At 35.6% G+C, this 13,864-nt stretch overlaps 1 protein-coding gene across 2 annotated transcripts in view; it reads right to left on the reverse strand.

Moving 5' to 3' along the window:
• Positions 1 to 387: 387 nt before the first annotated feature.
• The window catches only part of PRIM2 (DNA primase subunit 2), a 90,665-nt gene continuing 77,188 nt past the window's right edge, over positions 388 to 13,864 (reverse strand). Inside the window, exons 10-13 of one of the 2 annotated variants that reach the window (XM_059468586.1) lie at positions 13,586 to 13,712; positions 12,663 to 12,745; positions 5,873 to 5,941; positions 388 to 982 (exon numbers count right to left, since the gene is read on the reverse strand). In XM_059468586.1, coding sequence (XP_059324569.1) covers positions 755 to 982; positions 5,873 to 5,941; positions 12,663 to 12,745; positions 13,586 to 13,712 — 507 coding nt within the window. In that variant the 3' untranslated portion in view covers positions 388 to 754. The remainder of the gene's footprint in view (positions 983 to 5,872; positions 5,942 to 12,662; positions 12,746 to 13,585; positions 13,713 to 13,864) is intronic. The other variant, XM_059468587.1, reaches the window with a different exon arrangement.

Here is a 13,864-nt window from a genome sequence, read left to right on the forward strand (position 1 = left end):
TTCCTTCTGAAACACTCAACTCCAAACTGAACTGGGGTACATTTGAGATTACAGGCTGGATGGAAAGAAAACTACTTCCTACATCAGCATGACTGCTGCACAGAAATATGTGCTAATAAGCTTTTAGCTTCTTCATAATGAGTCAGTTGCTAGAGTATCTTTTTTTAATTACTTTTTTACATACAGGTGTCTAAACTCTGATTAGGTTCTCTTCCAACTATCAAAACCAGCTCTCTAAATTTAGCGCCAAGGTACAAATTAGGAAGCTGATTTCCCTCAGCTTCTCATACAGAAGAGCCAGACAGACTCCTCCAGAGGGTAATTTTGATCATAAGAACACCTACTTAATTACCATCCCAGTGTAGCTAAAAAATTAACACAAAAAACTTTTGGTTTGCAATTTTTTTATTACGATGATACACAGAAAAGTGATCACAAGGGGATGAAAATAGTTGAAAATTTTTAAGAAAATTAAAAAAAGATAAATCAGACAAAAATTACCTAATAATTGTGAAGAAAGTTTCATTTCCCATCCTTAAACACACCCTATAAAACAGCTTCCTAAAGCAGTAAGAATAAATACTGGATGCAATTACTGCTTCAATATATATCTTTCATTTTTTCAGCCTTCTCAAAGCACTAAATGCTTCTGTCTTCCAGGTGGTGAAGTGCATATTCCTCAGTACAGGGACAAATCCAGCTAGAGAAGGGAAATAACAAAAGAAAGAAAAAATAACCCAAATAACACAGCTGCTTAGTCTTCAGCGAAGTATGCTTCCAGTCCTTCCAGTTCAGTATCAGCTTTTTCATTTGAAGAGGCAGGAGTGGAACTTGAATTTATGCTTTCCTGACTATTATTTTTTTGTTGAAAGTTTCCTGAGTTATTGAATTCCTTCTTCGGTTCTCTACCACCATTTAACAACTTCTGACTCTCTGTGAAGTACTGATTAGGATGATTCAAAGAAAACCCAATGTCATCAATCTGCACATAGAAGGAAAGGAATACCAAGTTATTACACTTACTTCTAAAAATCATCTTCATATTCAAGAACAGATTAATTAACAATTTAGTAAGTTCCAATTTTGTTGAAGAAAAAGGCATCAGTTTGTAAATAATGCTTCAGTAAATGTTAGCATAACACAAATCTAGTTTCATCAGAAATTTTCTTCCTTCATTGCAGAAATAAAATAACTTTGGCATATTCAAACATTATTTCACAGTCTTTACAATAGTAAAAAAATAACACCTCAAAGCATCTAAAAGCACACAAGTAAAATGGCATCTCTTTAGAGATGTAGGACTATTGAACCTACACCTTAAAATGGACTTTCACCATCCAAAAGAAGGAGTGGGAGAAGCTCAGAGTGCAAATGAAAGTGAAAAACACTGCTAGAAGTTGCAGCAATTGCACAGCATAAATCTAGATCTTTAGTATAAGAGTGAAAGTGCAAATGGAAAAGGGGAGCTTCATGTCTTTCCCTGGTTTCCCAAGAAGGTACAAATGCAATATTTACAAGGGAGTGAGCTAAGACAGAAGCCCCAGAGATCAAACTTATCCTTGCTCCATCAGTGCCACCATCAGCACCTGACTCTAGACGCACAATCAGTACCACAGAACATTTAGTCTTCAGTGCTAAAAATACAGAAAACTAGCAGCAGATATGTATTACTACTTTTTACTTCAGCAAATGCATTCTTTCAACTCTGGAATTATTTGAAAAATGAACATTCACTTGATGCTCTTCAAATATTTCAAATCAAGAAAGCTTTCAACTTTAATAGGAAGCTATTTTATGTAATGACCAAGAAGCAGAGTTATAACTTTTGTATTTCTTTTGGGAGGCCCAGAAGTTGGAAATGCTTACTTTAAAAGGTGCTTTCACCTCCTATTCAAGGCAACCTGCACCTTTCATCTGCCTGTCAGTTCATGTGAATTGTAGGAACATTTAAAAAAAAACACTGCTCTTAAAATACATTGGAAGACTTACCAAATATGGGGTACAACACACCATGGAACACTCAGAGTCATATACCTGTTAATTTCTGCTCCCACTGCATTCCTTTTTTCCCAGAAGGGAGTGGCCAATTCAGGCATAATAAGCAACTCTGCACACACACTGAGTCTCCTGAGGACATACTGTGGCTAATTTAATATGCCAAACCCCACCAATTTAAATTTCAGCTGCTTGTGAATAATCATAAAGCAGAGGATCAGTGTGTGCTCTAAATGGAACCCTGATTAAATGCATTACCACTGCCTAGCTTAGCTCCATTAGAAAATGGTGACATGGATAACAAAATCTAATTCAGACATGAATTAGCAACTGTAGTCAGTGACCTTGCTTGAAAAATCTTAAAAGTAACAGTCCTAGCACTCTAATTTGGTATTCAAAGGAATAATGAAAAAAAAAAAAAAAAAACAAAAAACCTAACCCAAAGTCATCACTGAATTTGATTTTTGTTTTATCTGGATGAGTTTCATCCAGCCAGCTTTCATCGATGCTCCAATTTTCATTAGATGGGAACTAAATTACCTCTTTACATGAAAAAAGCTTAAAAAGAAGTGATATAGTGAAAAACTGGCTTTCCCTTAGAGGTTGTTAATGAGCTCTGGTTGTTTTAACCTTAAAATCTCAGTTCTCATCAGACCAATTTAAGAGTTATTTTGTAACTTTTAATGTTATTCTAAACTCTTCTCTCCCCAACAGTCTGGAACAAGCTGTAGAAGCAGCTCATTGTATGAATGGAGCCTACAACCATGTCTTCAGAGGTGATTGATGGTATTTGTGGGTTTTAATTTGTGTGTTTTTAAAAGTTGTCTATGGGTTGTTAGTTAAAATTGTTGATTTGATGATTCCATGTACCATTTTTTCCTTTTCAAACTTGAATGCTACTTAAATAAAACTCTATCAGATGAAGCGTAGACAACTCTTAATTATAAGAGTTTCAAACCATCAAGTTTTTCTGAGAGCTTTAAAAGAGAAGGGGGAAGATTTTTTCATTATCTTCATTTGTGATATAGTGATATAGAAAAGTCTGTTCTCTGTAATTTTCAATAGGGTTCAGTAAACATTTCTTTGAATAAAAATTTTCTGCTCTGCCTGGAAATTCACAAGAAATTTGAATACAGAAATGGAAGTATTTTTTTACATTAGACTGCCCATACAACTTTATGCAAGTTTTACATGTTTTTAAGTAATATAGATCAAAGCATATTAATTTTAAAAGCCTCATCATTAACTTAGTTTGTAAGTTAGCCGAGACTTACTACAAGAAATAGAGAAAGCAGATTTCTCTAACAGCTTTGCCAATTCACACTGGTAAATCTATCTGGAATCCACCATAGCCAAAGTAAAATGCATGTTCTGTGCAGCCAAAACTTTAAGCTTTTAACATGCAAAAGTTTTAAAACTTTACGCTTTTAACCAAGCAAAAAGACCTGGCACTTCAGACACAACTGTGTAATCCATCTAAGTAGGTGACACTAACACAAGACTTTGGATTCAGCACATTTTACACATACTGGCTCTCATACAAACTCCAGTTTAATATTCCTGCTATAGCAAATATTGTTTTGAAAATCCTGAAATAATAATTTTGAAGCTATAACATCTTAGAGTTTTAACCAAGAACTTTTAAAATGACAGCTAATAATGCTACAGCTGATATTAGAGAAAAACCACGTGGAGTGATGATGGTGCTAGAGCTTTCCTTTTGCACCCTTACTGAAGAGTTAACAAATTGCCTACATGTACCTTAGCTCCTGCCAGGTCCATGCACTGGGAGACACAAACAATGTTTGCTTTTGTTCTGTGGTTGTGAAAAAGTGCAACCAAAGCTCAGGAGAGGTGCAGCACTGAAGTTAACAAGCCCAGGTTACACAGACTACCCAGAGCAGCAGTTTTTGTTAGCCCATGCTGCTCAAACACAGCACTGACGTGCAAGGACACAACCCCCATCACCACCCCCCAAAAATCTATCTCAGCATTCTCACTCTAGTCCAGCTGCCTGTGTTAGCACAGCCTTGGTGCCAAGCACTAGACTATTGAAGCTGACCCTGTGAACTTAGAGAAATAAAATCTTTAACAAGTCTCCATTACAAAGTCATTCATAGTCAATCTTACCCACATAAACACCATAACTTATAAGAATAAGAATTGCAGGCAACACCAATAACTCTCCAACACATTCTTCATAAAATTTTTACATAATTTAAATTAAATTTCTCCATGTGAGCAAGTCCATTACTTCCATGAAAATTTTACATAAGATTGTTCCCCAGCTCAAAGAAACAATCAAAGTTATGCCACTTGATTCTTGTGAACTTTCCTTCAATGAAAAACTCTGCTAGTGATATACAGGAAAGGAAAGGTTTGATTGCAAGTAAAGGTCACCAGCTTCAGAGACACATCTTTTACCTCCCCATTGGAAAAAAAAAATAATAAAGCACAGAGTTGCAGAATAGAAAAATCAGTCCAAGCAGGCTGGTAACAAGCAGCTAAATTCTGTAAAAAAAATGCCATCATAAGCATGTGCAATTCAAACTACAGCGTGTGTGTGTGTGTATTTTGCTTTCTCTTACTGAAATGATATCAAGGGCAAAGCAGAAAGATGATTGTGAGTGCAAGCAGCAAAGACAGATATTTATATTACCACAAAATTGATAAAAATAATGCTTTTCTGGAATTTCCTATAGAAGAATGGAAAGACAGCTTTCCTAAAATGCATAGTACTGATTTATCTTTTGATGAATGCTGACCTTGGGGTCCACAGTCATCTTGGGAAATTATTATTTCTACTGACATGGGCTTACACAGAGCAAGTGTGACCTAAATTTAAAACTGTACATTATTTTGAATTTCTTCCAGATTAGTAGACTTTTTCTCACATTTTCCAAGACCATAAGACAAAGTGTTCCTCTCAAAATACAGCCAAAACAACAGTGGACACAGGCTCAGGCTACACCTTTGCTATACATTCATACATATGACATCTGGAAATATGTGAAGACAAACAGTTCCACTTAAATCAATTGTGAAAATCAGTTAAGAACAAAAAAGTCAGTGGTAAATGCCTCTGGGTGGGTCATCCAGTCCTCATCCATATCCTTAGTAAGGCTGTTCCCTAGTCTGCTGTTTGAAAGGGATGCTTCCATTTTTGGTTTGTGAAGAGAACAAAGCTGTAAGAAGAGCTGTGCTTCACAGGGGTTTTTTGATGACAAGGAACCTTGAACCAGTAAAAACACTGGTTCTTTGAATCAAGAAATCACACAGGAGATGGAGTGTGACCATTTATTATGTTAAAATTTTTTGGAGAAAATTTTAAGATAACTTTGCTTACAATTAAACAAATGGGAAAGCTCTGAGAATGCCCATCTTGATTTAAAAAAATAATCACACACGACTACATATGTGAATAAACACCAAATAAAAATTAACAAAAGGTACCATGAAAATGCTGGGAGATTTAATTAAGAGGTTTTAGATACTTTCCCTTTATTTTTCTAAGGATTTTATGTGTTCTATCTAAACACATCAAACTTGCTCAATGTATGAAAGCCTACACATTTGATTAAAAGCAGGATCTTGAAAAAGCTAAATTACTTGAAAAAGGTAAGATTCAACCATATTGACTTTTTCAGAAAGACAGCATAGTATTTTACAACACCTTGTAATATTGAGGGTATTAATAACATCAATATATAAATGCAGAAAATTACAAAGGAATATTTGAAATTACTGAAAGGATAACTAACAAGGCAAAACAGCTAATGATGCATGGGCAAACTGAAAACAGCCTCTGGGCTTCATTCATGATTTCCAAGGCCTTCCTCAAGACTAAGTGGGTGATCAAAGAGGAGCAGCTACTCACATCATGGGTCAGCTCAAAGTACTTCTGGCAGGCCAGCTGGTAATGCATGCCCTTCACCAGCTCCAGCACCTGCACGGGAGAGACACGAGACACTCACAAGCAGCACACATAAAACTTACTGACACCTGCAGCAACAGGGAGCTCCAGGACAGCCCTGTACAACAGCCATGGACATCTGCAGCACACCACACCTGAGAATCCTACAAATAACTGACAGCATTTTAAAAATGCCCTGGCTAAGTTAAAAACAAGATAAAACCACAGGAAGGTACGCCCGACCCTTAAAATGCAATTTCAATACTCTTAACTTCAAGAATAAGTTGAATCTATATTTTGGTAATATCGTTGTGACAGTTATTGTCAAACTATCATACTGCAACATCTCTTCTATAATTGCAGACATAAATCTAGCAATTCAAGTGGTTGAAGCATGAAGCAATCAAGGACATGATTTGTATTTTTATTTTCCCCATTACCAGTTTATGCAGATGCACAGCAAAATACTACTGTGCTCCCATCAAGAAAATTTAATGCAAATCCTTTAGACAAGTATCTGTGAGAGGGGAATGCTTTTACCTTCAATCAGATTTGTCCTTTTAGAAATGAAGCTATTTCTAGTCAAGCTCAGCAGAATATGTCAGTGAATAGGCTGTTTTGAACACGCATTAGGAAAATCATGCCATCTTTTGTAAATACAATTTGCTTTCCAATTCTACTTCAGGTAATCTCTTCTGTGCTGCATGAAGTCCCATTCTTATCACCAGAATGCAATGCTGGTTGAAATATTTTAAAGTTTCATTACCTCCTCCCTCCTTTATATAATCAAAATGTATGCTCTCTCTGCTTATCAAACAGAGAAAATTGCTGGAATTAAGAGATAGCCTCTGTGGAAGGAAAAATAGTTTTCAAGAAATGTTAATTTCAAGCCATTTCCCAAGGCTGACCTTTGTGTCAAACACAGCAATATACATCTTAAATCCCTGCTGTACTCATTATTGGATGGTGCCTTGTATTTATTGACAGATATATAAATAAATTACATTTACTGAATGGATAAAAACAGCAACACACTGCCAGGAAAGTACTTAGCCCCATTATTTCTCTGTAATAGCCCAACTGATTACATTTCTATCTCTCTTGCCACCTCCTGCTAAACCTTCTGTAAAACACAAAGGCCAAGGCCAGCCAGGCAATGAAGTCTGAAATCTGCCACTATCTGTGTATATAAATATATTTCCATTTTTCTCCTCTCTCCTTGAAATTGAAAAAATTAGTAGTTCAGGATTGAAAAACCTCATCTATTCTTAACACCTCAATTTCCTATTGCCCTACATTTGCTTGTTTGTTCTTTACAATATAATCCATGTCATACAAAAGAGCCATCTCTATTTTAAAGAAAATGCTAACCATGTTATATGTATATACTTTCTTAAAAAGTGTTTTTCACATAACATGAAATGATTATCAGAAGACCTATTTGTCTGTTGGTTAGATAAAAGAAACATTCATTATATTCTGTAGCATTCAGACCTGTCTAACCTGAATTTCCCAGTTGAAATAAGTCGACTAATTCAATCTAGTTCATAAATATTCACAATTTTCCCCAAATTCCTCTTATTTAATCAAGATTACATGCAATAAAATGATATAAATAAAAAGTTTTCTAAATTTAGGTGTAAACATTTTAAATCTCAGAACCCTAATTGAGCAAGCAAACTCAGGTATGCACTAATTCTTAGTGTAAACCCTAAAAGAGACAAAAAAGTTAGTATATGTATATCTAAGTTTCAACTGTACACATCATGGAGGTCCAGGTTCCACTTTGCACATATGAAAGGGAGGGGGAATTAAGGGCACATTTAACATATTTGAAGAAGAATAGCTTTAGTAGATTAACTTGCTTTATCAGGGGAGAAGTTGCTAAGAGGAAACAAAAAAGGTTAAACCCTGCAACAGAATGAAGCCCAGCTAGAAAGGAGTCTTCTGTATGAGAAAAACTATTAAAATAAAAAAGATTTACCATCCCTAATAAATATTATCTTTTCTGCTACATTTCTGTCCATAATGAAAGCAAGCTTGCAGCTGTTTTTGCCTAGTATTTCCCAGAAACAGACCTGCACTCAAAGCTTCATTCACAGCAATCTTTTGCCTCTACATACATTGAGCCATTTACACTGCATTGCTTTATTCTGTAAGCAGAGGTACACACTCAAGGACTTTTCCTGTTAGTCCTTATGTGCCTTTTTCTTCACTGCCATCTGCAACTTGCTTTTCTGATGTTGCTCTACAGACTGCTAATGAGGCTGACATGATGTTTGGCAGATGTATGCAGCCACCTGCTTTTACAGATCCTCAGCACTCAAAGTGAAGATGTTGCAGAGCAGGACAGTTGGGGCTCTATAATTATCCACTGTTATTTTCAACTTACTCAAAGTGAGTTTGGGTTGGGGTTTTTTTTACATTGCAGAATTAACTTATCATGAAAATCCTTCTACCATAGACTCAGTTGTGTGTGATTAATTTCTAACTTTTCCTGGAAACTTTCTTTAGCTGCAAGAAAAATAGTTTTACAGACAGCAATATCCTAAAACTTTTACAATATTAGATCAACAAGGAAAGTGTTATGTTTTCTTCCACCGTGGTGGTCTTGTGGTGGGTTTTTTTGCAGGTTTGGCAGTTATTTTCTTTGATGGGATTTTTTTCATTCATAGAAACATACAGCTGTATCAGAGGCCTAGGCACAGACTGGTTTATTTATTTCCATCTCTGTGAAGAATCTCCAGTCCACCAAAACCCTAAATCTGTTGAAAAATATTACACAAAATTCAGTGAGTGACTTTATCAAAACCTTTAATTTAACCCTGTTATGGGGGGAGGAAAAAGATTTTTAAATTAAGAGGAAAATTCTACTAGAAAGAACAAGCCTTCTTCTGAAGTTATCTGCTGTTCACCAACGTAAGGATTTTTCCCTAAAATGTTTTTACTCCTAGTAGAAAAGCAAAAAGAACTAGTCTAGACTCTCTGTTTCTCCTGTTTGTAGAATCAGAAATTTTTACTACTTTTTGCTTTTGCTATTGTTATTGACATGATTTGGGAAGAAGGCAATTTCTGCAAGAAAACTTTCTGAAACAAATAATAGATATTTTGAAATAACTAATTCAAAGCCTATCATTTCTATCTCTCTATATGTAAGATGTAGAGGCAACAAATTACAGTGCATTTAGTACAGCATCAGAACAGATGCATTAATCACAGAATCATAAAATGGTTTAAGTTGGAAGGAACATTAAAGATCATCTAGTTCAGACCCACCAGCCATGGATGGAGACACCTTTCGCTAGACCAGATTGCTCAATGCCCCATCCAACCTGGCCTTGAACACTTCCTGGGATGGGAAATCCACAAATTCTCTGGACAACCTGTCCCAGTGACTCATCATCCTCACAGTAAAGAATTTCTTCCTTTTATCTAATCTAAACCTTTCTTTCAGTCTGAAGCCCTTCCTCCTTGTCCTGTCACTACATGCACTTGTTCAATGTCTCATATGTAAAAACATATCTGAACATATTTTTAATCTTTATATTCTTCACATTGATTAGCTGTTATCAAACCTGATTTCATGAGGATTTTACCTAATTAGCAGTATACCAGAGACAGAAATGAAAAATTATACACTATAAATTCAAATGTCATGCACTTACACATCCATACATCAGATGCTCATCCAATGCTTCTTGTCCAAGAAGCATTAAAAAAAAAGCTACTATCACAAATATAGACTAACGTAAGGAAAATGTGAAATTAGTACAAGTTAAATAATTCAGTTCTTGGAATAAACATCAGGATTAGCTCTCTGCCTCAAGCACTTAGATAACTAGACAAGACCTGTAAGTCATCTGCTGCATTACTTTGAGATGATTTCTTCAGCAGATAGAATCCTAGACAAGATACAGCCTCAGAAAATATGGACTGGAACAACAGGTCAGATCCAAATACTTAATAGTGAGGAGAGTCACATATTCAAATGCTTTGATCCCTTTTTTCATTACTGACAGCACTACAAAATGAATGCAATGAAAGCAGTCTAATGCTCAGACTGACTACTGAAGTCATGTGAGATCTGGCAGCATTTGCTCTTTACCATCATCACATCATCTTTCCCTTTTCACACCCAGTCTTGTGAAAAAGCCCTTTAGGATGGGGTTTGTTCCTACTATGCAGCAATCAAATGCTTCATCTGAATTGGAAAAACTCAGAAATTCTTATGAACCTTAAAGGAAAGGGTGCATGGCAAGAGTATGGACAGCCCCAGAAACAGAAGGCTGAGAACAACCCTAGAAAACTGATCACCTTGGGTAAAACCATAACCATTAGGGCTAGACACTAACCCCCACTGTGGCTCACATCATAACAGCCATGAGGAACAAGCTCCTAAGACAAGGAAGGGCCTTGTTTGTGGGTTTGGATGGCAGACATGGAGCACTCTAACCAAAAGATGAAAATCACATCGGGAGACCAATTCCCCAGTGCATGGCTAAATTCAAAATAGATGTTTGAAAAATTATGCATCATTCCCAGAATTCTGGAACAGAACAGGGAATGAGCATAAGAGGTCCTGAGCCCCAGAAAAAAAACATACTTTTTATTGAAATACAAAGCTGAAAGGTCAAGCTCCAAACCATTAATTAAAAATAGGTATCTACCAGTTTGTAAGGGAGCTTTTGTTGGACCTGGAGTTAACAGGCAGCCTAAGAGTCAGAGGGTATGGTTTGAGTGAATGCCAGGCTAGCTACATGAGACCATTGAAAGATTGGTAAACCATCCACTCCTAATGTCTATTCACAGAGCTAAAGGAAAAAAGCATTTCTGATACTCAGTAACCATCATCAACATCAGAGAAGACTCCTAAAAGCCCCATCTGGACTGAAGGATCCTGACCTGTTCTTAGTCACACAAACATTACTGGACCATGAAAACAGAACAAAAAGGAGAGGCAGCAATAATGACAACTTGGAGACTGATGGCAAATATTTTTCTTCTTCTTCTTCTTCTCCTACTGGATATCTCAAAGACTGTCTGATGTAAAAGATTAATTTCTCAGAAGCCAGGCACAGCCAACATTTTTTATTTTACATTATTTTATTTTATTTTTATTAGGTTTTGCATGGAGGGTGTATAATTTGGTGGGGTTTTTTTGTTTAAAACTAGGAGTGAACACTGGAGAGCCCTTTACCCTAATTGCACTTAAACACCACAAAAGTCATGGAAAGGACAATATCCATTTCTGGGCAGACAAGATGTTGATGGAGACAGTTTCTCTTAGTCACTTTTGATAAAAAAATGTAAGACTGCTAATGAATTCAAATTCTACTTTACAAGAAAAAACCAAACAAAAAACCCTAAACACATACACACACAAAAATAAAATCACATTCACATTAAATAAGGAACTACATTAAATATGAAGATACTGTCTTACTGTACAAATTCACTGAAGAAATAACCTCTACTAAATCTGACCCACACATACAGCAAGGGATCTAAGCCTGTAAATCCTCACCAATCTTTCCAATTATTAGCAGGATAAAAAATCCTAGACCAGCATCAATTCTTATATATATATATATATATATATATATATATATATATATATATATATATATATATATATATATATATATATATATATATATATATATATATTATATATATATGGAAAAAAGCCAAAGGAAATGATCTCTAGGGCCAGTCAGATAGACAGATGCTTATTGATATGAACCAGAAGAAAACATGGAAAAAAGAGAAAAAGGTAAAAATACTCCTACAAAAAATATGAGTATTTCAGGAATTTGTCAAGAATTACTATAGTGAACAATAAACTCTTTAAAACTATTCTCTTTTAATTTGTATCTTAATTAGTCCTTCCAAGAGGGACTTCTTTAAGTGGAACTTTCACATTCTTTTCCATCTGGTACAACAGTCTGTTGATGCCTGACAAACAATGGTGACATTCCATATGAACTAAATACAACAACTTTAAGCAGGTTTTTCCTAAGGATCTAAAGCAGGTTCCAGCCAGTAAATACACAGAACTGTTTGGTCTCAGCTTAAATCTCACCAGTACCTCTTCTTTCAATGAAAATGATGACATACTCTTACTGCCTTAAGATCTTGCTAGAGAATGCAGTGGGAGACACAGTTCTTCAGGACACATCTCAAAGTTCTAATTCCTACATTTTATTCTATCTATAAGACAGATTTTTCAATTTAAGTTTACATTTTTTAAAAACTGATCAAAACTTCTGCTTAATTTCATTAGGTGTTTTATATGCTTTTGTCGTTCAGAGGAAGTCAGCACAACTGATAATAAGGAATGTATGGATTTTAGAAGTTTATTATAGAAAAGAATTACATTTGTGTACTGGCTACATAGTAGTCATCCACCAGTCACTGCAAGAATAAAACTAAATTCTCTAAAACACTGCCATAATTATTTAAACTTATTTTCTAATCACAGTGCAGTAAAACAAAGTATAAAAAAAATCTGGATTGTATCCACTATTGGAATAAACCTCCTCACAATATTAAACAATAAAAGGTAGTGACAATAAGCATCACATCAGTGGGAGCATTGCAGCCAGAAAGTTAAAATTCGGGTATAAAACCTTTATAAGAAGAAATATTTCACAATACACAGTGACAAATTGCATATGGCATTCCTACACAAATAGAAAGTAAAATTGAAAAGCAGAGCCTTATTAATGAAAGTGTCAAGTAAAACATGCCTTACCTGAGCTATTCCACTGGGAGGGATCTTGTATGACTGCAGCTTCTGCTTCAGCAGCTCGGGATCGCTGTGGCGGAATGGGCACCCTGACAGTAAAAAATAAGCAAGCTCACAAACAAGGCTGTTTACTCAGGAGTTAGTGCAGTAAGGTACTCAAGAGACCAGCTAAGCTGTTCCTAATTGTCTAACAGCTTATTAATAGGAAAGTTAATTACCCATGTGTACAATTGCCTTTTTTTTTCCTGTAAATAATTACTTTACTGCAGAGTTATCAGGGCACCACAGGCTCAAGAGTCACATAAAATATCCCACCATAAAGAGGCCACAATTCTTATTCACTGACAGGAAAAGAGTTTAAATTAGTTCCTTACTAACAGTGGCAGTGTTGGTACATTTAATAGCTGTGGAAAAAACCCAAGAAAATAAAAGTAATGAGGGTCAACTGGTCTTTAAAAGCATAGTCCATTGTAAAATATCACCTTATAAGTAACTTAGAAAGTTCCACTACCTGAGTGGAGGGAAAAACTCCTAGAGTGAGTTTTGAGACACAACTGAATGACACACTCAGTTTTAGCATAACAGCAGTGAAGCAAGTGTAGGTTTCCCATGTCTAGTCATACAGTTGTATGAGTTCTTAAAATACCCTAGCAAACTTCAGACTTCCTGTATGACTGAATTCATGTCTCAGAACACCTCCAATTGGTAATTTCTTTAAAAATCTGCACATTTAAAGTGTCCTTGAGCTACATGACACAATGTAGGTAAAAACAGCAGTTATCAAGTCTGATCTAAAGAGAATAGTTTAAGACCACTATGGTCTGGAAATTCAATACACAATTTAAAAGACTACAGGAGGGAGTAACTTCTCTAGCCAAGAGATTCTGTTGTTTGTAAATGCTTGGGGTTTTTCCCCTTAAGGAACTCACCATGATAATCCCCTTGACTTGGTGGATTGGACATGATAATCTTCATGCAGCTGTATGGGGTATAATCAGTTCTCTTTCCTTCTTTCCCATAGTTGTGGCGAATGCTGTAAGCATATCCTTTGTCAAACTGAATAAAAACAGAAGAATAAATTCTTATGTATTGGGTCAGGAATACTACCTTCTCTGCAAATAAAAATATTGAATAACAAAATCATTTTTCCAAACATACTCAAACTGAGGAAAATAAAAACCTAGTTGCTTGCTGCCAGCTTTGAGTTT

Source organism: Ammospiza nelsoni, chromosome 3, assembly GCF_027579445.1.
Source record: "Ammospiza nelsoni isolate bAmmNel1 chromosome 3, bAmmNel1.pri, whole genome shotgun sequence".
Taxonomy (NCBI): domain Eukaryota; kingdom Metazoa; phylum Chordata; class Aves; order Passeriformes; family Passerellidae; genus Ammospiza; species Ammospiza nelsoni.